At 41.7% G+C, this 22,707-nt stretch overlaps 1 protein-coding gene across 1 annotated transcript in view; it reads left to right on the top strand.

Moving 5' to 3' along the window:
- The window catches only part of LOC108920008 (collagen alpha-1(IV) chain-like), a 35,293-nt gene extending 14,282 nt beyond the window's left edge, over positions 1-21,011 (top strand). The window contains exons 4-52 of the mRNA XM_029257747.1: positions 230-274; positions 471-515; positions 696-758; positions 993-1,046; positions 1,292-1,318; positions 1,643-1,720; positions 2,039-2,101; positions 2,593-2,631; positions 2,733-2,768; positions 2,884-2,973; positions 3,075-3,110; positions 3,199-3,258; positions 3,457-3,492; positions 4,382-4,426; positions 4,800-4,832; positions 5,001-5,061; positions 5,231-5,266; positions 5,396-5,542; positions 8,286-8,366; positions 8,466-8,549; positions 8,726-8,796; positions 8,881-9,072; positions 9,268-9,436; positions 9,673-9,765; positions 9,997-10,101; positions 10,213-10,310; positions 10,519-10,669; positions 11,426-11,539; positions 12,091-12,258; positions 12,392-12,481; positions 12,887-13,036; positions 13,285-13,383; positions 13,499-13,588; positions 13,737-13,876; positions 14,004-14,130; positions 14,282-14,362; positions 14,661-14,759; positions 14,992-15,042; positions 16,434-16,619; positions 16,965-17,098; positions 17,316-17,388; positions 17,514-17,585; positions 17,943-18,071; positions 18,255-18,353; positions 18,443-18,655; positions 18,750-18,927; positions 19,012-19,126; positions 19,574-19,746; positions 20,004-21,011. Coding sequence (XP_029113580.1) covers positions 230-274; positions 471-515; positions 696-758; positions 993-1,046; positions 1,292-1,318; positions 1,643-1,720; positions 2,039-2,101; positions 2,593-2,631; positions 2,733-2,768; positions 2,884-2,973; positions 3,075-3,110; positions 3,199-3,258; positions 3,457-3,492; positions 4,382-4,426; positions 4,800-4,832; positions 5,001-5,061; positions 5,231-5,266; positions 5,396-5,542; positions 8,286-8,366; positions 8,466-8,549; positions 8,726-8,796; positions 8,881-9,072; positions 9,268-9,436; positions 9,673-9,765; positions 9,997-10,101; positions 10,213-10,310; positions 10,519-10,669; positions 11,426-11,539; positions 12,091-12,258; positions 12,392-12,481; positions 12,887-13,036; positions 13,285-13,383; positions 13,499-13,588; positions 13,737-13,876; positions 14,004-14,130; positions 14,282-14,362; positions 14,661-14,759; positions 14,992-15,042; positions 16,434-16,619; positions 16,965-17,098; positions 17,316-17,388; positions 17,514-17,585; positions 17,943-18,071; positions 18,255-18,353; positions 18,443-18,655; positions 18,750-18,927; positions 19,012-19,126; positions 19,574-19,746; positions 20,004-20,085 — 4,701 coding nt within the window. The 3' untranslated portion in view covers positions 20,086-21,011. The remainder of the gene's footprint in view (positions 1-229; positions 275-470; positions 516-695; positions 759-992; positions 1,047-1,291; positions 1,319-1,642; positions 1,721-2,038; positions 2,102-2,592; positions 2,632-2,732; positions 2,769-2,883; positions 2,974-3,074; positions 3,111-3,198; positions 3,259-3,456; positions 3,493-4,381; positions 4,427-4,799; positions 4,833-5,000; positions 5,062-5,230; positions 5,267-5,395; positions 5,543-8,285; positions 8,367-8,465; positions 8,550-8,725; positions 8,797-8,880; positions 9,073-9,267; positions 9,437-9,672; positions 9,766-9,996; positions 10,102-10,212; positions 10,311-10,518; positions 10,670-11,425; positions 11,540-12,090; positions 12,259-12,391; positions 12,482-12,886; positions 13,037-13,284; positions 13,384-13,498; positions 13,589-13,736; positions 13,877-14,003; positions 14,131-14,281; positions 14,363-14,660; positions 14,760-14,991; positions 15,043-16,433; positions 16,620-16,964; positions 17,099-17,315; positions 17,389-17,513; positions 17,586-17,942; positions 18,072-18,254; positions 18,354-18,442; positions 18,656-18,749; positions 18,928-19,011; positions 19,127-19,573; positions 19,747-20,003) is intronic.
- The last annotated feature ends 1,696 nt before the right edge of the window (positions 21,012-22,707 follow it).

The raw sequence follows: 22,707 nt of genomic DNA, 5'->3' as shown, positions 1-22,707 counted from the left end.
CATGTGTAGTTCAACAAGAACTCTACAGTGGGCATGCAGAAGCGAAGGGATAAGTCTTAAAGCTGGATAAGTAGGCAATGTAACTGGTTAAAGGCTTAAAAAAGGCTTATAAAAACATATAGTCCCTGCAATTAACAGTATAATCTGTGTAAAACATAGAAAAAATATAGATTTAATTTTCATTGATTTGTACATCTACGGTGATTCATACTTTCTTCTCTATCGACAGGGTGATCTTGGGCAACCTGGAGCACCAGGACTGAAAGGAACACGTGTAAGTATTTGTGACATAGCTGCCTCAGTACCCATCTCAGTTAGTCCCCAACAGCATGCAGAGATGGTTGTCAATGTCTTATGAGGACACATTTAGACCACCTGTGGGGTGTGTTACTGCCATGGTTTTACAGTAAAGGCACTGTTTCATGGTCCATCCTGGGATGAAGATGTTTCCTGGTATCTTTGTATTACAGGGCCCTACTGGTTTGCCAGGATTCCCAGGAAATCCAGGCCTTCCAGTAAGTAAAAAACCAAGCATCACCTTTACCAGTATGGTACAGGAATATAATGAATGCAGTACTTTCTGAAACCTTCTTGTGAAAAAAATTAAACCTGAAGAAGAAAAGCCTGAAAATGATCTTACTTCTCATCTTTGTGGTTGGAAGTGTTCACTAACTATATTTTCTTTTTCAATGTAGGGTATCCCTGGGCAAGATGGTCCCCCAGGAGCACCAGGAATCCCTGGATGCAATGGAACAAAGGTGTCACATCACATTAAATGTATATGTGAAGTTACAGGAAATTTTTATATTTTTTCAAATATATAGTCTGTTAATATAGTTTTCCTGGTTTTCATCGGGAAAAACAAGTTGATCCAATTTACAGGTGTCCCTCTTTTGCCGTTTGAACCAAGTCTTACAGTTTTCTCCATGAATACCTTAAAGCTTTGCACAGGCCATGACCATGTCCATGTCTATCTTGACCATGTCTTCTAGGGTGAACATGGTCTTGATGGAAACCCAGGGCTTCCAGGGCTGCAGGGCCCACCGGTACGTTCAAACGGGACAGAGGCCATGTGATGTGGTAGTGGTAAAGGCCTTCTCCTTAATCTTGACATCTCTTGCAGTCCCATTTTCTACTTAACAGTTTTCAGTTATACTTATTTAATTCAGCCCTCAGTGTTTTTACTAGTATAAAAGTTATGAGTGATTTATATCACTGCATAATAGTGGCAAGAATTTATTTTATAGTGTGTGCTGTTGAATCTAGAGCTTTTAATATTATATTTTTTCAGGGTATCCCTGGCATACCAGGAATGAAGGTAGGGGAACTCAAGCCATTTGTCTATAGGCATGTTATTTCATTTTCTTTATTCTGGAGACAGTTTTGAATATGTATCAGGTATTTTACATGAATAAATATAAGAACATTTGCATTCCTATCGTCCGTCATATGAATATTAATGATAGTACCAGTGGTAATTTAATTTAATGTATTGAAAATCTGTTTAGATCCTGATAAATGATTATATTGTATTACATTATTATTATGCTAAATTGAATTTAAATTATTACTTATTCTTACTCGTAAACCACTACGTATATTCCTTATGATAATTTTCTGATGTATGTGTTTGCCTCAAAAGGGTGAACCTGGAGGTGCTATTGAAGGGTTCATTCCTCAAAAAGGCGAGAAAGGTTTTGCTGGACTACCAGGACAGCCGGTGGGTGACTTTCGCCCATGTCATTAATTAATTATGGTTATGTTATTAGCTGTTAGTTAGCAGTGGACATGTACTCTGACCTTGGTGCCATCTAGTGGCAAAAAGTTTAAGTGGAAAAAGGGTGAAGAAACATGCTTTATTGTAGATATTCCACAACTGTCTGTTTTTTCTCAAACTTTTCTTTTTATAAAATGCAGGGTTGGTTACTTTGATTGCTTGTTCTGGAATATTCCAGCAAAGTAACTTAGCTTTGAACCCACAATGTTGGCCCAGATTTAAGCTATTTGGCTGGTGATCTTCTCTTTGCCCTTTCCACAGGGACCCAAGGGGTGGCCTGGAACTCCAGGACCCATGGGACCACCAGGGCCAGCAGGACCCAGAGTGAGTGGGAATATTGATTTTAGTGAAACTATGTGGTCAAGATGAGGATTCCTTCTAAGTGCAGACTGTGAAACAAACTTAGAAACAGTTGGAAAGGCTGTTGTTCTCACAACCTCCGGTTCCTGTAGCTTTACCATAATATTCACATTTTTTCATTTAGCAGACCTTTTCCTCCAAAACAACTTACAATGTTAAAGTACCTACATTTTTTCACCCATTTATACAGCTGGTTAGCTTTACTGGAGCAGTTTAGGATAAGTACTTTGCTCAATCGTATTACAGCTGGAGGTGGGATTCAAATCTGTGATCTCTGGGTCCAAAGGCAGCAGCTCTAACTAGTGCGCAACCAGGTGCCTCTTGCAAACATCTTCAAAGTGAACATGTTAATACTGGGTTGAGCTGCAATAACAATACTATTACTTGGCCAACGTTATTTTCCTAAAACTTTGTCTTCACAAATGAAAACATCCAAAAAATTATCTGTTTCTCAGGGTGATCCTGGCCCCCCTGGCCCTGGCCCACCAGGAGAGGTGATTTTTTACAAATTTTATTTTGTAATCGTTCTTATTGAAGTCAATGTTCATTAAAAGTTCTCTAACAGGAAGTTGTCTATTTTTTGATTACATCAAAGGAAACGCTGACTTTCATAGGTGAGAAGGGTGAAAAGGTGAGTCTATTTGCTGCAGAAACTTCAATACTCCCTGTTGCTTTTTGTTTGGAACATTCTGGATGGTCACTTTTGAGGTAGAAGTTTGTTTCTTATGGCTGGTTTCATCCAACAGGGTGCTCGTGGATTTCGGGGGCCACCAGGACCTCCAGCTCCTCAAGAATTCAAGGGAGGTCCTACTACCCAGTTCATACCAGGACCCAAGGTGCTCACAATGCGGGATTATCAATTTTTCATATTTTGATTAAAATGAATCTGTTTAGTTGTGCTTTTAAAAAAGGTGTATTAATTCATACCTTTTTATAGGGCGAGAAAGGTTCAGTTGGCGACAAAGGAGAAAAAGTAAGTCATATAACCATTTTTCAAGTAAAAAAAAAATTGCACCTTAGTATCTTTGACGGGTGATGTAACCATTAGTATTTATCTGCAGGGAAGTTGCTTCCCATATCAAAATGGAATTAAGGGGGATCCTGGCACACCTGGGCCCCGGGTGAGTAAAAGTGACTAATTAAAAACCAGAACAGTTCTCTTATAAGCCCTTCCTGTTTAAATCCATTTAATGTCAGTTTTTGTATTAGAACAAATGACATATCAATTTATTCATCAGATACATTTTTGCTAAGAATTCTGTAGGTTTTGTAAATGCAAAAAAGTGACCATTAGAGATCCTTTTTGTGTTGTCTTTTAGGGTAAACCAGGTAAAGACGGAGAAACCGGCCCTAAAGTAAGTATAAGCTACCCAATCGTAGGGTACTTCCCTGTTCTCTAATGATGCTTCCTGTACTACAACAGCAATATGTTGCTGTATTGTTGTGTTTTTCTTTATTAATACTTTTCATAGCATTATTTTCCTTTAGTGTATTTCTCTAGTGCAGTTGTGGTTCATTGTCTCTCTAGCTTACCAGCTCACACCATGGTATATTCTGTGCTGCACAGCTCCCCCTCAATCTTACCTTCCACTTCTGCAAATCGACCTCTTGTGCAGTAATCAACCCCACACTCATTCCCCTTCACAGAAACGTTATACACACAACTCAAGTTACACCCTTGCATACTCTTATACTTTTGTAAATGTGATATTTAATTGTGTGGGGGTGTGGTGGCGCAGTGGGTTGGACTGCAGTCCTGCTCTTCAGTGGGTCTGGGGTTTGAGTCTTGCTTGGGGTGCCTTGCAATGGCCTGGCATCCTGTCCTGGGTGTGTCCCCTCCCCCTCTGGCCTCCTGCCCTGTGTTACTGGGTAGGCTCTGGTGCCCCTGTATGGGATGAGTGGTTCTGAAGATGGATGGATGGGTGGATATTTACTTGCACTGTTGAAATGGAGTAAATGAATCATGGTCATTCATTTTCTATATGTCCCCTTGGTCAAACACAGGAGCACTTTCACTTTCCAACTGAAGTGCTCCAAGCACAGCTACCGAAGATCATTTCTTGTAGGAGCCATCAGGCTCAACAATGAGTGCTCAGACTCTCAGAGGGATGAGCTCTTAATGACCAAGTGGCCCTGCTTTGTGGCATTTCTTATTGAATCATGTGTCTCAGTGTTATTTTTTATTGATATCTCTCTTCAGCTTCACCTTTGTATGTAAATGCATGTGGATGTGTCACGTTACAGGGAGAAAAAGGTTTTCCTGGTGCCTCTGGAAACGATGGTCTGCCGGTAATTTTGCACCAGTTTTTATCCATGTATTCCAGTTGCCTCAAATTGGGCTCTCAGTTGCTTTAATGAAAAGCATAGAAATAATAGAGAAAGGTCATATATGTGGAGTTCTACATTTAACCCATTTTTACTGACATTAGTGAATTGCCATAAACTGTTCTTATTGGTAAAAATGAAGACAAATGTATGCTCTGTTTGAGCCTTTGCTATTGAAAGATAGCAACCATAATTCTAATTTTTTTTTAGCTACCATCACCAAGAGTTACTATCTCTTAAAGTTTTATCTTAAGGTGATCTTAACTGAACACCACATTCATTAATAACTCATCTAAACTCTTATTATCCTTCCATTAAAATATTTTTTCCTTGGAAGGGTGAAAAGGGTGACAGAGGACCACCTGGATATGTGAGTATATGGGGCTTCTGACTTAATTACTGATATTCAGCTTTTAAAGTGGTATTGTGGAAACATCATGACCAGATCTACCTAGAGAGTTCACAGTTTGTGGTGACTGATTGTGATGTTATTGTTACCATAACTGATTTGGGTGACCAGAATATGTGACTTAAACAGGGTGATGGACCTCCTGGCCCTCCAGGCCCCCCTGGACCTCCAGGCTTAAAAGGGGAACAAGGTACCCCCCACCACAGATGACTCTCTGTAGCCCAGTCCTCATTAAATTTAAGATCATGAAAATGGTTCCAGTAAGAAAAATATCCACATGCTTCTGCTTTATTGGTGTTGTGTGTATTTTATGAATGTCTTCAATTTCTTAATAGTGCTTGTTGGTTTTGATCTTTTAGGTTTGCCTGGCACCAGAGGAGATGCTGGCATTCCAGGTGATATTGGCCATTCCATCCATCCATCCATCCATCCATCCATCCATCCATCCATCCATCCATCCATCCATCCATCCATGTTTTCACTGCTACTAACTCCTCAGTTTCTCACTGATCTCCTCTTTCCAGGCAAGAACATTGTAGGCCCGCCAGGAGAGCGAGGGTTCCCTGGAGAGTTAGGCCAAAAAGGAGAGAGAGGTTTTGATGGAGTATCACTGCCAGGACCAAGTGGCAAAGATGGGGTGCAGGGACCACCAGGGCCTCCTGGACTTCCAGGTACACATTGTAAATAAGCCTTGCATGACATATTCTATGTGTGAGGATTAACTGTAAATCTTGTATTATTAAGGCCAGACCTTAATTTTAGGGAAGCTCCTTTAAATCTAGGTTAAAAAGTCCTTCTGCATAATACACTTGAGTCTTTTCCACTGATTGACTGTCACCTTGGCTTGGTAGTGTGTTTCATTGAACCTCAGTGCTTTGTCTTCTCATGGCTTGGGTTCCTGGAAGGGTCTTAATGGTGAACAGCTCTGAGAGTAAAGTGAAGAATGAAGCTTTTGACACAGTGGTTTTGGGAGGTTTCTTGATTTAGCTGAAATATACTAGCAGGTCAAGAGGACCACAGCAAAAGCAATTGCAGAAGTAAAAGCTTTGACATGGGAAGAATTTGAGGAGACCATGGAGAAAGAATGTGAGGTAGTTTCACAGATATTCTGGCAAACCATTAGTTTCCTTAGGTAGGGAAGGTGTGATCCTCCTCAGGCTGTGCTAAGCAAAAATGTGGAAGTGCTGACCACTCCTGGTGAAGTGATGGAAGGAAATTGGTAGAAATGTCTTCCTACCAGGAGGCAGTGTATGACATCTCTGGTAGGCTAAAAGTCACTATGGTCCTGTGAAGCCTATGTAGTGGTAAGGCTACAGGAATGGATATGCCTGGAGATATATGCTGGAGAAATACGGAGAAATATGCTGGACAGTGTAGGAGCACCTTGTCTCAACATCTTCAGTGTTGCATGGAAGCCAGGTAAGGTACTTTTTTATTGGCAAACTGAGGTGCTGGTCCCTATATTTTTGAAAAGGGAGTGGAGGTTGCGTTCTAACTACAGGGTCACACTCCTTACTGTCCTTGGCAAAGCTTATGTCAGGGTTCTGGAATGGAGACTCCCCTTAGTAGATGAGCCTCAGATTCAAGAGGAATGGGGTGATTTGTTCGTGATTGTAGACCGGTGGAGCAGTTTCTTTTCATACTTATCACAAGTGTGGCAGAAATATAGGCTACTGGGGCTGCTGATGCATGTAATCCGATCTTTGTATGTGCACAGTGCATGTTTTTAGTTCTCAGCTAAATTTGTCTGATATGGGCATCAGACTCTGCCAAGGTTGTATTTTGTCTCTGCTCCTGTTTGACATTTTCATGGACATATTATTTGTAATCAAGTCTCAGATCGTGTCCAATTCAGAAAACTAAGGGTAGTATCTCTGCTGTGTTGAAGGTGATCGAAGGAAGATTATCCTTTTGGGCTCATCTGACTGTAAACTTTGGCATGGACTTGAGCATTTTGCTGCTGAGTCTAAAGCAGTTAAAAATCAGTAATTCCAAATATGAGGTCATATTCTTCTCCTAAAAAAGAGTGGGTAGGAACAACTGCAACTAGCGGAAGAGTTCAAGGATCTTGGGGTCATGTTGATGAGTGATGTAAAAAAAGGAGATTATTGGAACACTGATTATGGCTGCTCTAGCACTTATTTGGGGTCTGCATGCAGGTGTGGGGGTGAAGCAGGAGCTGAACCTTCAGACAAAGCTCTCGGTTTTCGTCCTCACCTATGGACAAGATAGCCGATACAAGTGCCTCAGTCTGTGAGGAGTTTGTTCATTCTGCCTGTGTTCATATGGGTTTCCCCCAGATTCTCAAGTTTTCTTGCATAGTTTTGCAAAACCTGTTTTGGGTGAATTGGTAAATCAAAAATACCTGTAATGTTTGCTTAAGTGTAAGTAAATGAAGGTGTGTGATTGAGATGGCATGGTGTTTGTCCAGGGTGTATCCTCCCTACACTTCTAGGATGACTTGAAACCATTTTAACTCTGTACTTGACAAGCAGTTATTAATAATGGGTGGATTCTATCTTTCTGTAGTTGTAATTTCAAAAATCTGACATTTAATGTGAATTGCTTTAGAATTATAATCTATATATCTTCTTTACTAATAAACTTCTTTAAATGCACTATATAAAATAATAATAATAATAATAGTAATAATAATAATAATATCCTAATTCTGATTGATAGCCTTTTCAAATTTAAGAACTTTAAAACTTTTTCTTTAGGGCTCATTATAGATGATGATGAAAGAATCATGAGATTTCTATAAAATGAGATTTAATTTCCTTGCATATTGGCTGAGCCTTTATGGACTCGATGTTCAACATTCTCTCTGACCAACTGAATGATCATTAAATGTTATATGTGATCCTGTTTTCAGAATTAAATTATTATTCAAATTCTAGCACTTCAGAATATGTTAATGTTGACATGAATTAGTGTTACACTAAAATTCGGAGCTTAAAATATGTACTGTACAAAATGTCATGTTTAAATTTACATTTACATTTATTCACTTAGCAGACGCTTTTGTCCAAAGCGACTTACAACGGATACTATGTAGTGTTACTAGCCTACACACCTTATTCACCAAGGTGACTACATTGCTAGATACACTACTTAGAAGGGGTTACTCATCCATGCATCAGTGAAACACACTCACTCCGTGACACTCACACACAATTTTAATACATTTTTGAACTTTTAAACTTTTAAAGTTGTGGTTATGTTTTCTATGGACTGTACTCTGTTTCTTATTTTTAAAAAAATACGTAATGATTTAGTTAGTCTACTAATCCATATAATGTTGCCTAAAGAAGACTATTGATCATACCAAGTTGGACAAATGGATTGTGTACTTCTCTGGCCCTACATACAAAAAGCACATTTTTATCTATTAATCTTTTATTATTTGTCTAGGTGATGGGGATTGCAATATTGATCGAGGAGCTCCAGGAGAACCGGGTAAACCTGGCCTTTCCGGAGAAGTGGGCCAGAAAGGTAAGAGTCATCACCATGACAACTCAAGGGCTTAAACTTTTAACTGAGTAATTTACAGTGTTACCTTGCTATCTCTCCCTGCCTTTTATTTTTCCTCAGGTGATCAAGGAGATACCTGTTTACATTGTTCAGCTTTTGGACCCCCTGGGTCTCCAGGCCCTCTGGGACCAGCTGGAGAGCCAGGTAAGCTGGAGAACACTATGTGCTCATGAATAATCCAGGTAGGAACTGAGATAGCCATGTTGTTTATATGCACTGAGATCAACTGAAATCTCAGAATGAGTAGGTTGGTGGTGAAGAAGAGTGAAAAATATCTTATGTAATATGTTTGTGCACATGGCTCTGAAACTTAATGACAGGTGTACCTGGATTGAAGGGCAATAAAGGAGTAAAGGGTGAACCTGGACTACAAGGCCCTCCAGGGGAACCAGTGAGTAAATGGCTAATTTTCTCTTTGTTCAGAAGGGAAACAATGCACTAGTTCTTGTTACTCTGATTTTGCTCACCTCCACAGGGTATTCAAGGCCCCCCTGGATTGATCGGTGCTCCAGGGGCACATGGCGATCCAGGGGACGTCTATGTGGCTCCAGGGCTGAAAGGCGAGAAGGGTGCCCAAGGCAGCACTGGCATCAGAGGCCTGCCAGGTCTAAATGGTCTTCCTGGACCAGATGGGATACCTGGGTTGCCTGGACCCAAAGGAGAACCAGTCAGTATCACTAGTTACGATGAGCTCATTGTCATTGTTATCCATGACCACATCTACTAGAACATCTAGTGATGATACCAAAGCCACACGAAGCACTGCAAAAAAGCACATCAGCACTAATTTAATGTTCACACATGATTTCCTAAGGATTCTCAAATGTACTGTCAATAACTTAATAACTTTGACTTTTCCAAGGCAACTGTGGGTACCAAGGGAGACCAAGGCCAAGCCGGAGATCCTGGTGAGATTGGCCTCCCAGGTGAAAGAGGTCCTCCAGGCATCCCAGGATTTGGACGTCTGGGAGAACCTGGAGAGAAAGGTGTTCCAGGGCTGCCTGGTCATCCAGGGGCACCAGGGCCTCCTGGTAGGTTATAGCAAAATGGGCAGACTTGTGTTATGTGTTTGGGTTACAGTGACAGACATAAAATTTCCATTGCCCAGAGCCTATAATATCAGATCTGTTTAGAAGTTTGCCTATTACAGAAAATGCTTGTCTAAGACCGTTATTTATAAGCTATACAGAAATATTGGTTTTTGTACTCTCAAAAATTAAATTGCTTAAGATTTAGGGATTACTTACTTGTCCAACATTTTGTGTAGGACCTAAAGGTGAACCTGGAAAAGGTGTCAGTTCACCTGGGCCCCAGGGTGCTCCTGGACCTCGAGGAGAAGCAGGAAGACCTGGACTCCAAGGTGAGTATCTATACTTTTGTGGACTGATGACACAACCAGAGTGTAGCGTTAAGTTTGTGAGATATATAAGAGCTCGGTAGGACAACCCTCTCTATATTAGCGGGCCTGTGGTTTCTCAGGAGTATTAAAGGAGAAATTTTTACCCAGAAGTATCTTCAAATCTTCTAACTCTGAAAATTATTCTTTAGATTAGTGAAGCATATGTATATGATGTTGTGTTCAATTTCCTAGGTGATCGAGGACCTCCTGGCGATCATGGAATGCCAGGCATCCCAGGCCAGAAGGGTGACCCAGGTTTGCCTGGCATTGGATTGCCTGGACCCCCTGGGCCTAAAGGTAAACACATTCTGACACCAGTGTAAGTGAAACCTGCTCAGAACTGCTGGATACTGACAAAATTTCTGTGTTCTGTTTCAAGCAATAAGTCAAACACTTCTTTTTACTCAGGACATATGGGAATACCAGGGACACGAGGGGTACCAGGAGACTTTGGACCTCTAGGCCAAGAAGGAGCACCTGGAAGGCCAGGCACACCTGGACAAAAGGTATTTAAGGAAAGGTTTAGTAAAGCCTACAGTACCTTGAAACAACTGTAATTATAGTAATCTCCTGGAGGTACATGAGGTTACCAGAACAAGTAACTAAAATGACAATGTCATGGAAATTAGTAGCATTCCTTTAAACTGTTAATTGCATGGCTTTGCAGATAAGTTCTAATATTTGATCCTCATTGATTACTGTTCTGAGTTCTAGGGTGAACCAGGACGTGGCCTGCCAGGACCAAAGGGCTCTCCAGGGCCTCCAGGAGTGCCAGGATTCCCTGGAGAGAAGGGGAATGTTGGGCTACCTGGTGCTCCAGGGCAGGAAGGGCAAACAGGTCCACCTGGGGAGCAAGGAATTAAAGGTACAAAAAGAATTCATGGTTACAAAATATCAACTCTGACATAGTTCTATGTAGGGGTAACATGTAGTATTGTGTTTAGCACTGATACCTTGTAATTTGAAAGGCCCCGTGTTGAAATCCTGCTTTTACACTTGAGCTTGGAAGTTTCCCCAAATTACTGTAGTCAGAATTACTTAGTTGAATAAATGGATAAATCTGTCAGGGACGAGGACTGGACGCAGGTAAGTCTGTGGACCCAATTGTGGGTTGGACTTTAATATCGTAGGACAGGTTCAAGGGACAAAGCAAGGTCAGAGTCAGAAACAGGTGTAGGTCAATCCAGGGACGAACTTGGCAATACAGGCAATCCAAAACTCGGTGGTCAAACAAAGAACAGCCAAGGGTCAAGACACAAGAGCAGGCAAGGAACAGATGCTGGGGAGAGACACTGAAACTGCAAAGGCACAGAGCAATTGCAAGAATCCGTGCCCGGGTGTGGACGCGGAGCCTCTTTTATCCCTGGTCTTCTTGAGTGGCTGCAAGTGTCTCTGCTTTGTTCGTTCCTGGGGGCGTGACAGTATCATTCTAAGCATCTCAATGTTCGAACCTAACGTTATAAGTCAGCTTGGAATAAAGTGCCATGCAAATAAATAAATTTAGTAAGGCCCTAGCACTGAGCTGCAATCTCCAGTAACTATAATTTATTGTATTTTGCCTAGCAATATGGTTGAAATTGTGTAATAATTTATACTAAAACACTTTCTCATGTGTTTCTAGGTGATCCTGGACCCCCAGGAGAACAGGGCATTGAGGGTCCTCCTGGAACCCCAGGAAGTGGTGAGCCTGGGCCACCAGGAGACATGGGTCCTCCTGGTTCACCAGGACCTCGAGGTAAGGCCATCTCTCAAGCATAAACCAAGAGTTCGCAGACTTTCCTGCAGCTTCACTGAATTCACTAATGACTATAATAAATGCAATCAGTATTATAGTTTACTCTTTCTCACAGAGCTTAAACCTACAGACGTTAAGAGGATGGACCTCCTGTTGTGTCATTAAAAAGGATGAAACAATCCTCATCAAGATGGATTTTGATTTCATTTCCATCTCTAATTTTTCTCATCTTGGATTTAAATAATGTTTTTTTCAAGGTTTGTTATCAGATTCAGCTGTTCTATTGTGATGTGCTTGACAGGACGGGGGTGCGGTGGCGCAGTGGGTTGGACCACAGTCCTGCTTTCCGGTGGGTCTGGGGTTCGAGTCCCGCTTGGGGTGCCTTGCGACGGACTGGCGTCCCGTCCTGGGTGTGTCCCCTCCCCCTCCGGCCTTACGCCCTGTGTTACCGGGTAGGCTCCGGTTCCCTGCAACCCCGTATGGGACAAGCGTTTCTGAAAATGTGTGTGTGTGTGTGTGTGTGTGTGTGTGTGTGTGTGTGTGCTTGACAGGACAAACTGGAGTAAAGGGAGAAAAGGGGCACCCTGGGGTTCAAGGCCTAGACATGCCAGGGCCTCAAGGAGAGAAGGGTGATGTGGGATTCCCTGGACCTCCAGGGGCTAAAGGATTGCGAGGTCGACCAGGCCCTGCAGGGAGAGATGGATTATCTGGTGAACCTGGTTAGTTCTAATATTTCTTTTATATGTGAAAAAAAATATTAATTTGTTGTTGAAATTAATGTTTGTCACCAGCCCTGATGCTTATACAAGAGCTCTCTAAAAAGGTTTTAAAAAAAATCCATGTTATTCCCAGGATCCAAAGGAGAAATGGGAGCGTTAGGATTTCCAGGAGTGCCAGGAATTCAGGGTCTCCCTGGCAGTCCTGGCATGCCAGGACCCAGAGGTAATAGACTGTCATATACTACCAGCACTAAATACAAAATTTAATCTGCAGTCTCTGTAGTAAAGTAGTCATCTCCAGCATTTCTTGAAGGCCTGTCATAAAAGGATGATACATCTTCACATGCTCATCATTAACCTTGTACTAAGTGTATGAGTAATGGTTTCTTTGCTTAGCTAACATAATTGTCAAAATTCTTTCTTTCACATTTTATATCAACATATTTTACTGAAGAATTTCTCACTATTACCTTTCTAAAGAGTGCAAAAGTAGGGCTCTTCATTGCACTTTTGACATGATGCCTAAATGACTGATATAACTGGTAAATCCAGACATCAAAAATGACCTCTGATCACTTTGTCATTGAGTAGTCTAATGATAGTCTTTCTTGATGTTTCTTCTTGCCAGGTGACCCTGGACTTGTGGGCCCAAGAGGAGATCTTGGTGAAATGGGACCCAAAGGAGAACGTGGAGAACGAGGTCTACAGGGACCTCCTGGGAACATAAGTGATGCCATGGCACACATGAAGGGTGAAAAAGGAGATGTTGGAGAAAAAGGTACAAAAGAAATCTTTCCATTACTGAGGTCAGTACAAGGCACAGGGCAGGTGAAGTAAGCTGTGACATTAATTCCAGCTAATTGGTTTCACTCAAAATAAGTTTCACCTCAAATTACCCTTAGTTAGGTGGCATAGTAATAAGATAATGTTAGATTTAAATTTATAAGATGTAAAATGAACAATATAAAGATTACTGTATAAATAGAGTTAAGCTAATAAATTTTATTGTCCAATCTTCACTCCCAGGTAATGTGGGACCTGCAGGAGAGCAAGGATACCTAGGAGAACCTGGAGTTCCAGGGATGCCAGGAATGGATGGAGAGCCAGGTTTATCTGGTCAGCCAGGTAAAACGCAAGTATTAAACAATTCATATTGTAATTATATTGACCTGTGCAATTTTAGTAGGTCAGTGAAATATACAGCAATTTTTATTCCTCTTATGTTAAATGCTACCTTCAGGTGAGAAAGGTGACACAGGTGTACCAGGAGAACCGGGACGTATTGGATTACCTGGACTAAAAGGCAGTGTGGGAGAAATGGGATTACCAGGTATGGGTTTATGCAAGTCATTATTTATTTTTCTTATGCAAATCTGTGCTTATTTGTGTTTTCTATTATTGCTTCTGTAAACAATACCATGAACATAATTCCTGTGATCAATGCAGTATGCATTTAGAATCTTCATGTGGCTCTCCAGGTATACTTGGAACAAAGGGTGAGAAAGGAGTCACGGGTACACCTGGTCACCCAGGATTTCCAGGTTCGGATGGTGAGAAAGGCCAGAAGGGGGATCAAGGTCAGCCAGGAACTGGAGTGCCAGGACCTCATGGAGAGAAGGTTGGCAGAGTGTTTTTTTTTTCTTGTGTCATCCATAGTGTGCATCTACAGAGGTTAATGTGGATGGGGTTGCTGTATATGTGTGTGAACAAGAAATACCCGTATTTCTGTGTAACACTTTTCCTAGGGTCAGCCAGGGACACCTGGCTTACCCGGTGTCCCAGGAGAAAAGGGCCAGAAGGGTGACGTTGGCATTTTAGGAATGCCAGGAAAACAAGGACCTAAAGGAGACAGAGGATTTGAGGGATCTCAAGGCAGGTGTTCCTCCAACATTGATATTTATCAGCTACTGGTGACCTGTCCTCTGCAATTACACTTATAACTGGAAAAGAGAACTGGTCAAGCACTTCTCCATATCTTCCACCTTCAAAAGAAATAAATATATATTCCTCAATTGATATGCAGGTCACCCTGGACCTCCAGGTGAAAAGGGAATCACTGGACTGCCTGGGTTACAAGGAGAGCCTGGATTACAGGGAGTGCCAGGTATGCGAGAGCAAACTTCTTCACTTTTACTACTATTTATCACACACACATCATTGACCATTGCTATTTTGTTTCTGAAAGCAATTTAGAAATGTAGAAATTTTTTTGCAGCATTTGAAGCTCGCCAGCTCAAGAGTGCAATAGCAACAAACTCAGTTGTAATTTCTCGGTGACCTTGCTGCCCTGGCCACTGCAGTACAAATAAAAAGGCATTAATTGAGTTAAAGAAAATTTAATTAACAAAATATTTCCATATTTCAGTTATAAGCAATGCTTTATGAAACTCTATTGCATCCAGGTGAACCAGGTGTACAGGGCTTCCCAGGCCCACCAGGGGAGAATGGCCTGCCCGGAGAGGATGGGATACCAGGATCTGTAGGCGAGAGGGGTGATCCAGGTTAGTGTACAAAATTTCCCAGTTGTATATAGGAACACATGGAAATTCTGGCATGTTGTGACAAAGACATAATTGTATATTGTGTATATGTAAATCATATATTCATATATTTTTTGTTTACCCATGGTAAAAAAACTAAAGTAAAACTGTCTAGTCAGTGAATGATTGTTATAGCACTCCTTTCTGACAGACTTTGTCACCAGTTCTTATTTTCTGACCTCCGTTATCACAGGTATACCTGGCACAGGGTTGCCCGGTTTACCGGGCCAACCTGGCAGCAAAGGTGAGACGCTCATGGCTTTCAAATGAACAAATATCTGTGACTCATTAGAACAGATGGTCTGTGCTACACACTGCTTTGTTGCTATGTTGCTCCTTATTTATGACTGTGTCTCACTATAACCCCCCCCACCACTGCCATTATTTACTCAACCCACATTTGAACTTAAAATTGAAAGTTGTTTGCATGTATTTAAAATAAGTGACGGACTGGCATCCCGTCCTGGGTGTGTCCCCTCCCACTCCAGCCTTACGCCCTGTGTTGCTGGGTTAGGCTCTGGCTCTCCGTGACCCTGTTTGGGACAAGTGGTTTCAGGTTGTGTGTGTGTGTGTGTGTGTGATATAAATTAAGTGAAAAGTACTGGAAATGTATATTAACCAGATGTGATTCCTGACTGTTAGTAAGTTAGGGGAAACATGCAATTAACTTCAAGTAACAGTACACATTAAAGAAAAAAACAAGAACCACTCAAAATGTAGACAAGCAGTGGTGATATAACTGGTATGTCTTTTATAATACAGTAATATGTGTTTTCTATAGCACTGAGGCATTGGTTATTACCTTCTGCCTCTCCTACATTTGCTTTTTTGTGCTAAGAAAATGTACCTCCAACAACTTAAAAAATGTACCTAAATACAGTAACTCTTGCCTGTCATTGCATCAGTAAAACAGCTAAGAATAAAGATGAAACATTATCAGATATAGCAAAGAAAATTAGGATAAGTAGTAAGTAAAAAGTTTTTGGCAAGGTTGCGGTCACAGTGAGAACATGGACTGGAGAACTCAAGTGAAACTCAACAAAGAAAACGTTTATTGCAAAATTTATTAGTTTAATTGCAACATTAATTAAACTAATTGCAACAAGGATGAGAAAAATCCAAAAACCCTTGAGGAAAATTTATGTAATCAAACATAAATTAAGCCCCTCTTTTGCCTATTGTTCTGGGAAGATCTCTGGAACATTTGACCCTGCATTGCACAACTGGTTATTGAAAATGGAGAGATGGGTTAAAAAAAAAGGCCCCAGGGTAGATGAGGATGTGCTTAAGAAATTAAATTTCTTGCCTGGTCTGGTAATGTCTCTGAATGGAGACTGTTGCCACAGAAAAGGAAGTATGGTCTCGTGCGCAACCTGTTGCTAGTAATTCCCACACCAGCATAAGTGGTTTTGAAAGTGAATGGACTTTCAACAAATACTGCCACTGTTTGTGGTTAGAGGCTCACAGTATCACTCATTTCTCTAGGCTGTCAGTGTGAGGAAAGTTAAATAACAAATACTAGACCTAACACTAAGATTTGCCTTGGACAAAGGAGTGAGCAAAGTAAGGAATTATAAATACCTGAACAACTGTCTTCTGCCACTCACCACCAGCAGTGTTCATTCCCCTCTCCAGGTGATAAAGGCACTGCAGGCATTCCCGGTGTTCCTGGCATCCCTGGTTTCCCAGGAGTAAAGGGGGAAAAAGGCTTTCCGGGTCTCCCGGGTCAACAGGGAAAGTCAGGAGAACGGGGCCTCCCAGGTCCGTCAGCAGACGGGCCCAAAGGGGACCAAGGACCACCAGGAGTGCCAGGGGAGAAAGGTAAGCTCATTGTGGGAAAACTGACCATTCGTGTATGTTACATTGCCAGCAAAGACAGACACAGAAACAGTCCACTGGCCCCTCATAGAAATGTTAAAGTTACAGATTTCCAGATACAGACATTTTCCAGTTTTTTAAGTGCGTTTCTAATTTTGTTTTCTTAACTGTGCCATTCTCTAGAATTTATGTCTGTTGTGGAGCAAAAGTGGACTGCATTTCTGCATTCAGCCTTTATTTAGTGGCAAAATGCACTCAACAGAATAGGAGTGAGAAATTGTCTAATATGCCTCCCTCCAAGTTTTTACACTTTGTGGCACAGTCTCTAAGTCATACACCTTACCACAGGTGAAATTGGGACTCCAGGCCCTCAAGGGATTCCAGGAAGTGCAGCTGAGAAGGGAGAGAAGGGAGACCAGGGCTTCCCAGGGCCTCCAGGAGAGACTGGAGAGAAAGGGGATATAGGTCCACCTGGGATGCCTGTGAGTCAGTGTCACTTATTTATTAGTGGCAGCAGCAAGACTCCCCTTTACTCCTCTCAGCAATACACAAATTTCTGTCCATCAAGGTGCAGCTTGTTATTTGCTTAAATTCATGGTAGGAGATCTTTATGAAGACCTCATCATTAAGTAACTCCTAATATGGGGACCATTCAATAAGCACATGAATTTGTTTTCTCTGTGTGTTTGTGGGCTCTAGGGACAAACTGGACTGTCTGGATACAATGGACAAAAGGGGGACATGGGACAACAAGGTTTTCCTGGATTCTCAGGTGTGTGGTCTAAGGAGCATGCATTTTCACGAGTGCTTGTGTGTTCTGTCATTGCAAAGAAAAGGGGATGCCATTTGTATACTATGCTGCTGTGCTCTGAGCTAAAACTCAGAACTTTCTTGCAGGTATAAAGGGTGAGCCTGGAATGATGGGATTCAAGGGAGAGACAGGAGACAGGGGCTTCCCTGGAGAAAAAGGTATAAGATACCGAGATTCATACAAGGCTCTCTTTGAGAAAATCTGGATACATAATGAAGTCACCTTCTCAGGAAATCACACAACCTTAAGCTGTAGATATGAATTTGCTACCCTAAATTGCTCCAGTAAAAACTACCCAGCTGTACAAACAGGTCAAGTAATGTAAGTAGCTTAAAATTGTTAGTTACTGTGGACAAAAGCATTAGCTAAATGAATAAATGTAAAATGTACATAAACGAAAACTTAACTGGGTGACTAGACTAGTGAAAACCTTGTAACACAGTATAAAAACCTGTATGACTTATGTAATGGATAACATCCCCAAATCAATTTATTGAACCCTTATTGTTTCACAGGTAATGAGGGACCCCCAGGACCTCCTGGTCCAGTCACCCGGATTAAGGGGGATGTTGGCCTTCCTGGAGAACCAGGGCCTCAAGGTCCAAGAGGACCTCAAGGATTCCCTGGTATTAAAGGCCAGCAAGGTAACTTATCGCTTGTTTTCATAATTCTATACATTACGTTTACATTTATCCATTTGACATAAGGACATTCAACATATAGTGAAATAATACATATGGTGGAAATAATATACTGTATGTATTATGGAAATTTGTATTGGTTCTGCAGATAGATCTCTATCAGCGGCTCACTCTGTACCCTCACAGGTGTGACTGGACCACAGGGCATAAAGGGAGAGGAAGGTCAACATGGATTTGATGGCAGACCTGGGACTAAAGGCGAACCTGGTCCAGTTGGACCTGAGGGTAAACGGTCGTGACAGTCTTAAACAATATAGTCAGAGAAGTGTGCAAGCCTTTAGTCCTTTTTGATGCTGTTCTGTGCTCTGTTGTAGGACCCAGAGGGCACCCTGGTCCCCCAGGAGCTGAAGGATTACCTGGTTTAATGGGGCTCCCAGGGCTTGCATCCATGGATCATGGATTCCTGGTCACACGGCATAGTCAGTCAGTGGAAGTTCCCCTTTGCCCTGAAGGCACCAAATTCATCTACGATGGGTACTCCCTCCTGTATGTCCAGGGTAATGAGCGCTCACATGGACAGGACCTGGGTAAGTGTCTGCTGTGCTACTTCAGTATTCAAGAAGCCAAGCATAGTCAAAACCTTCTCTGATCTTGACACCAGTCTCCTTCTTCTACCTACAGGAACATCAGGCAGTTGTCTGAAAAAGTTCAGCCCAATGCCTTTCCTGTTTTGTAACATCAACAATGTTTGCAATTTTGCCTCAAGGAACGACTATTCTTACTGGCTGACTTCCCCTGAGCCTATGCCCATGAGCATGGCACCAATCACAGGGGACAGCATCCAGCCCTTCATCAGCAGGTAAATGAATGCTAGGGGAAGGGGTACGAAAGAGGCATTCTGAAATATTGCTGCTTGAGCTCTACCAAGGTAATGTGTTGGCAGGTGTTCAGTGTGTGAGGCCCCTGCCATGGTTATGGCATTCCATAGCCAGTCTATCAGGATACCACCTTGTCCTGTAGGATGGGAGTCTCTGTGGATTGGCTATTCCTTTGTTATGGTAAGATTTATGTTCATCCAGTCAATAATTTATCATTGCATGTTAACTGAAACAATAGCACAGTTTTAATGAAATTCCTCTTTCTGGTAATTGCATTTCTGTGCTATACTCCTGCAAACTGTGTGTGATATGCAGCATTTGTTGTGAAAATATTGTTGCGTTTGCAGTTCTTCTTAGTACTGGTCACTTCTGATTGCTTTTCAACGTGCATGAAACATTATTCACTTTTAGTCGTGCTCACTCAGATCATTCTGAGATCAGTTGTACATGAATACTGTCAACTAAGTAAATGAAAAATGCAGGCTGATAGAGGGGTTCATGCTCTGTGGTGAAAGTTTATCCTAACTTAGTAAACTGCAGCATTCACTAGTTCTGTTGTTAATGGCAATTTTTCTTTTTTAGCAATTAAATGCCACCTAACTGCTGCTTTCTCCACCTCCCCTGCAGCACACCAGTGCTGGGGCAGAGGGCTCTGGACAGGCCTTAGCATCCCCTGGCTCCTGTCTGGAGGAGTTCCGCAGTGCCCCCTTCATTGAGTGTCACGGACGTGGAACGTGCAACTACTATGCCAACTCCTACAGCTTCTGGCTGGCCACCATTGAAGACGACGAGATGTTTGCGTAAGTCTGGCCTGCTCTCTCACACTGGCCATTTCTTCAGTTCTTATGGCTTTGCTGCCCTCTTTTCCCCTCACTTAAAAAATATTATCAGATTTTTTTTCTTTCCATCCCTTGAATACATAGTTGAAGAAATACAGTTGCTTGTGGTCCTTAGCTGTTTGTTCCAACCTGCCGAGAAGCAAGACTGTTCAGATTTAACAAGTTCAGTAAGTGGAATGAACACGGGCAGCGTAAAATATTTCACCATCTCATTTCAGAAATCCTGCCCCTGCAACCCTTAAAGCCGGAGACCTCCGAACTCACATAAGCAGATGTCATGTTTGCATGAAGAAGACATAATGCACCATCTCTGGACCTGCAAAACTTTTATGAAACATGATGGTGCTACTTTTTGAAGAGATGGGCAGGTCCATTATACATCCTCTCTGTTCTGAAAGAAAAGGAATATCACAAGAGCAGGAATCCAAACCATGGCACCTGTTATTGTGCTCATACAGAAAATTCAGTCTGCATTATTACAATTTATTGAATGGCAATTGTTCATGAATACAGTGATTACATATTTTTACTGCCCATTGAAAATGCGTTAATAGGAACCACCTGTGATCAATGCAGTTATTTGCTTGTTCATTATACGCCCATTAAATGACTAACAAGGTTTGCATGAAAACAAAAAAACTGATATAGATTCTGATAGTTGTGAACAAAATTTATGGCTCTTTGCTTCAAATATACTTCACAATGTAAGACAGGACAATAACGCATAGAGTAATTGAAGGTAGCCACAATATCTTACTTACAGGAGGGCAAATACTCTATGTTGAAACCAGGCAATATAAAAGCCCAAAGGGGGAAGCTGTGAGTACAGCTGCTGAGAGGTTTAGCTAACAGTCTAGTCGCTATGTGCTGCATGTGCAGATTCCTCCGGGGGCTCAGTAATGCACCTGAGGTAGCAGGAAATATGACACAGCAGCAACAGTATGCCTCCTACGTATAATTGCAGTCTGCCTTATAAGACTGCTCTGCAATATAAGAGATAAGATAAAACTTTATTCATCCCGAAGGAAATTCTTATCTATATACATGTGCACACTGTGTCCTTTACTGAGGTACATGTGGTTACATGGGTGGGGTACTGACACCGCACACAATAGTGTTCTAAAAACAGGAGTTATTAAGGAAAGCAAACCAGTTTAAGCAATCGAAAAAGAATGGAACATGTAAATAAACTATCATTAACATCCGTTTGCATCAAAAAAAAAAAATAAATCCACAAGATAACAGTCCAGCTACACTCCAACTTTCTGTCCCGCTGTCGCTTAAACTAGCTGTGTCACTAGGCTTGATAGGAGGCAGCTGGTTATCATTAGGTGACAAATAGAACTGGCAGTGCTTAGCAGTTGAACCAGTGCAAACCCACACCCGCAAGTTAAATTTCAAATACACAGAAATTTGAATCTCAGTTACAAGTTATTTCCTTATTTCTTGAATAAGCAGAAATTTCTTCAGTATTTGAAGATTTGAAGCATCTTCTATCAGTCTTGTGAAGTACTTAGATTTTATAATAATTATGCACTGAAACCTATGAATCCTGAATCTTGTACATCGTGCAAAAGAAACTGAACACAAGGTCATTTGGGTTTTTGTACTTTTTATACTAATAATATCAATATTACTAACATAGACCAGTCCCAGTGGGTTCTGGGTGCCCTCGAGGAAACGGACTCCTTACGGTGAAATGAGTGACATTGCGTATTTCAGGTAATATGTGTTTACTACTAACAAAAAATGTTTTTTCCCATCAACTCTTTCCAGCTCCAAAATGAACAACTCATTGAATAAAAAATAAACTGTATAAAACTAAGTAAGCTTCCTCCCTGGTATATGTGCTCCTCATTTCGTGTTGAAATAACTACTGAAGATGGCCATGAGCACCATCCTACAAAGACAAAGCTGCCTCTAGGAGGCGCCACAAGCACACAAGCTGAAGGCATAGTTTTGAGCTCTCGGGTGAGTGGTGGAGTGGTACAGCGTAGTGTAGGGAGAGACACCTGCAGCGGGTTGTTGACAGACACGAGACAGGAACACTGCCTGCCTGGCACAGCACGAGCCCAGAACATAAAGTCCTCTTCTTCACATAATGCACTTTTTGTGGTGAGTGCCTGCCGGGGCTCTCGATGGGGAAACAGGTGCTGGTTGAGGAGCACAGTGTCATTCCAAAGTTATAAATGTTAGTCTCCCCACCTCGGGAACGTGGTGTAATAGCAAAGTTACAGGCCGTCTTTAATCAGCCTTGATGGAACAAAGCAGCCCTGGCAGGTGCAGGAACACAGTGGTTTTTTGGGAAACAGGAACAAACACTGGGTGAGCAGGAGGGTTCTTGGGTGAGAAGATGGAAGGGGATGGCCCATCCTGTGTCCAGGGGCAGGTTCAGGCGGCTTTGCAGGGATTTTGTGTTCTCTAGCAGCAGACACGCACCTGCCATCAGCGAAGGGAAATAAACAGTAGAGACATTTGAGACTCCAAAGGTTACATAAGAAGAAGGGAAAGCCGTTCGCTGTTAGTCAGGTCACTGGCTGCAGACTCCGGGATATTAAAGGTTTGGAGAGAGGGAAAAAAAAACATTCCGCTGGAGAAAAGTCTTAGCTAAATATATAATCCGTATTTCTGGACATACATCTATATTTTAAGAATAAGTGTTCAAATGAAGTCTGAAAATCAGAGAATTAAAGTGCTGAGACTAATTCATTTGCTGTGCATGTTTTCTTTTGAAGCGATGGATGATCACTTCACCCATTAGCTGGGTATTTATACTGATCTAAACCAAGACTGAGGACCTCAGATTTCTGGATAACTAATGATACTGCATTTTACCTATGCTAAACTGGAATGCAATACACAGAATATGCGCAGGCTCTGTGATCACCCATTTATAAGACAATTACAAAACAACAGGGTTCA

Source organism: Scleropages formosus, chromosome 14, assembly GCF_900964775.1.
Source record: "Scleropages formosus chromosome 14, fSclFor1.1, whole genome shotgun sequence".
NCBI classification, from domain to species: domain Eukaryota; kingdom Metazoa; phylum Chordata; class Actinopteri; order Osteoglossiformes; family Osteoglossidae; genus Scleropages; species Scleropages formosus.
The sequence above is the reverse complement of the archived record's forward strand: the minus strand, read 5'-3'. Positions and strand labels throughout refer to the sequence as shown.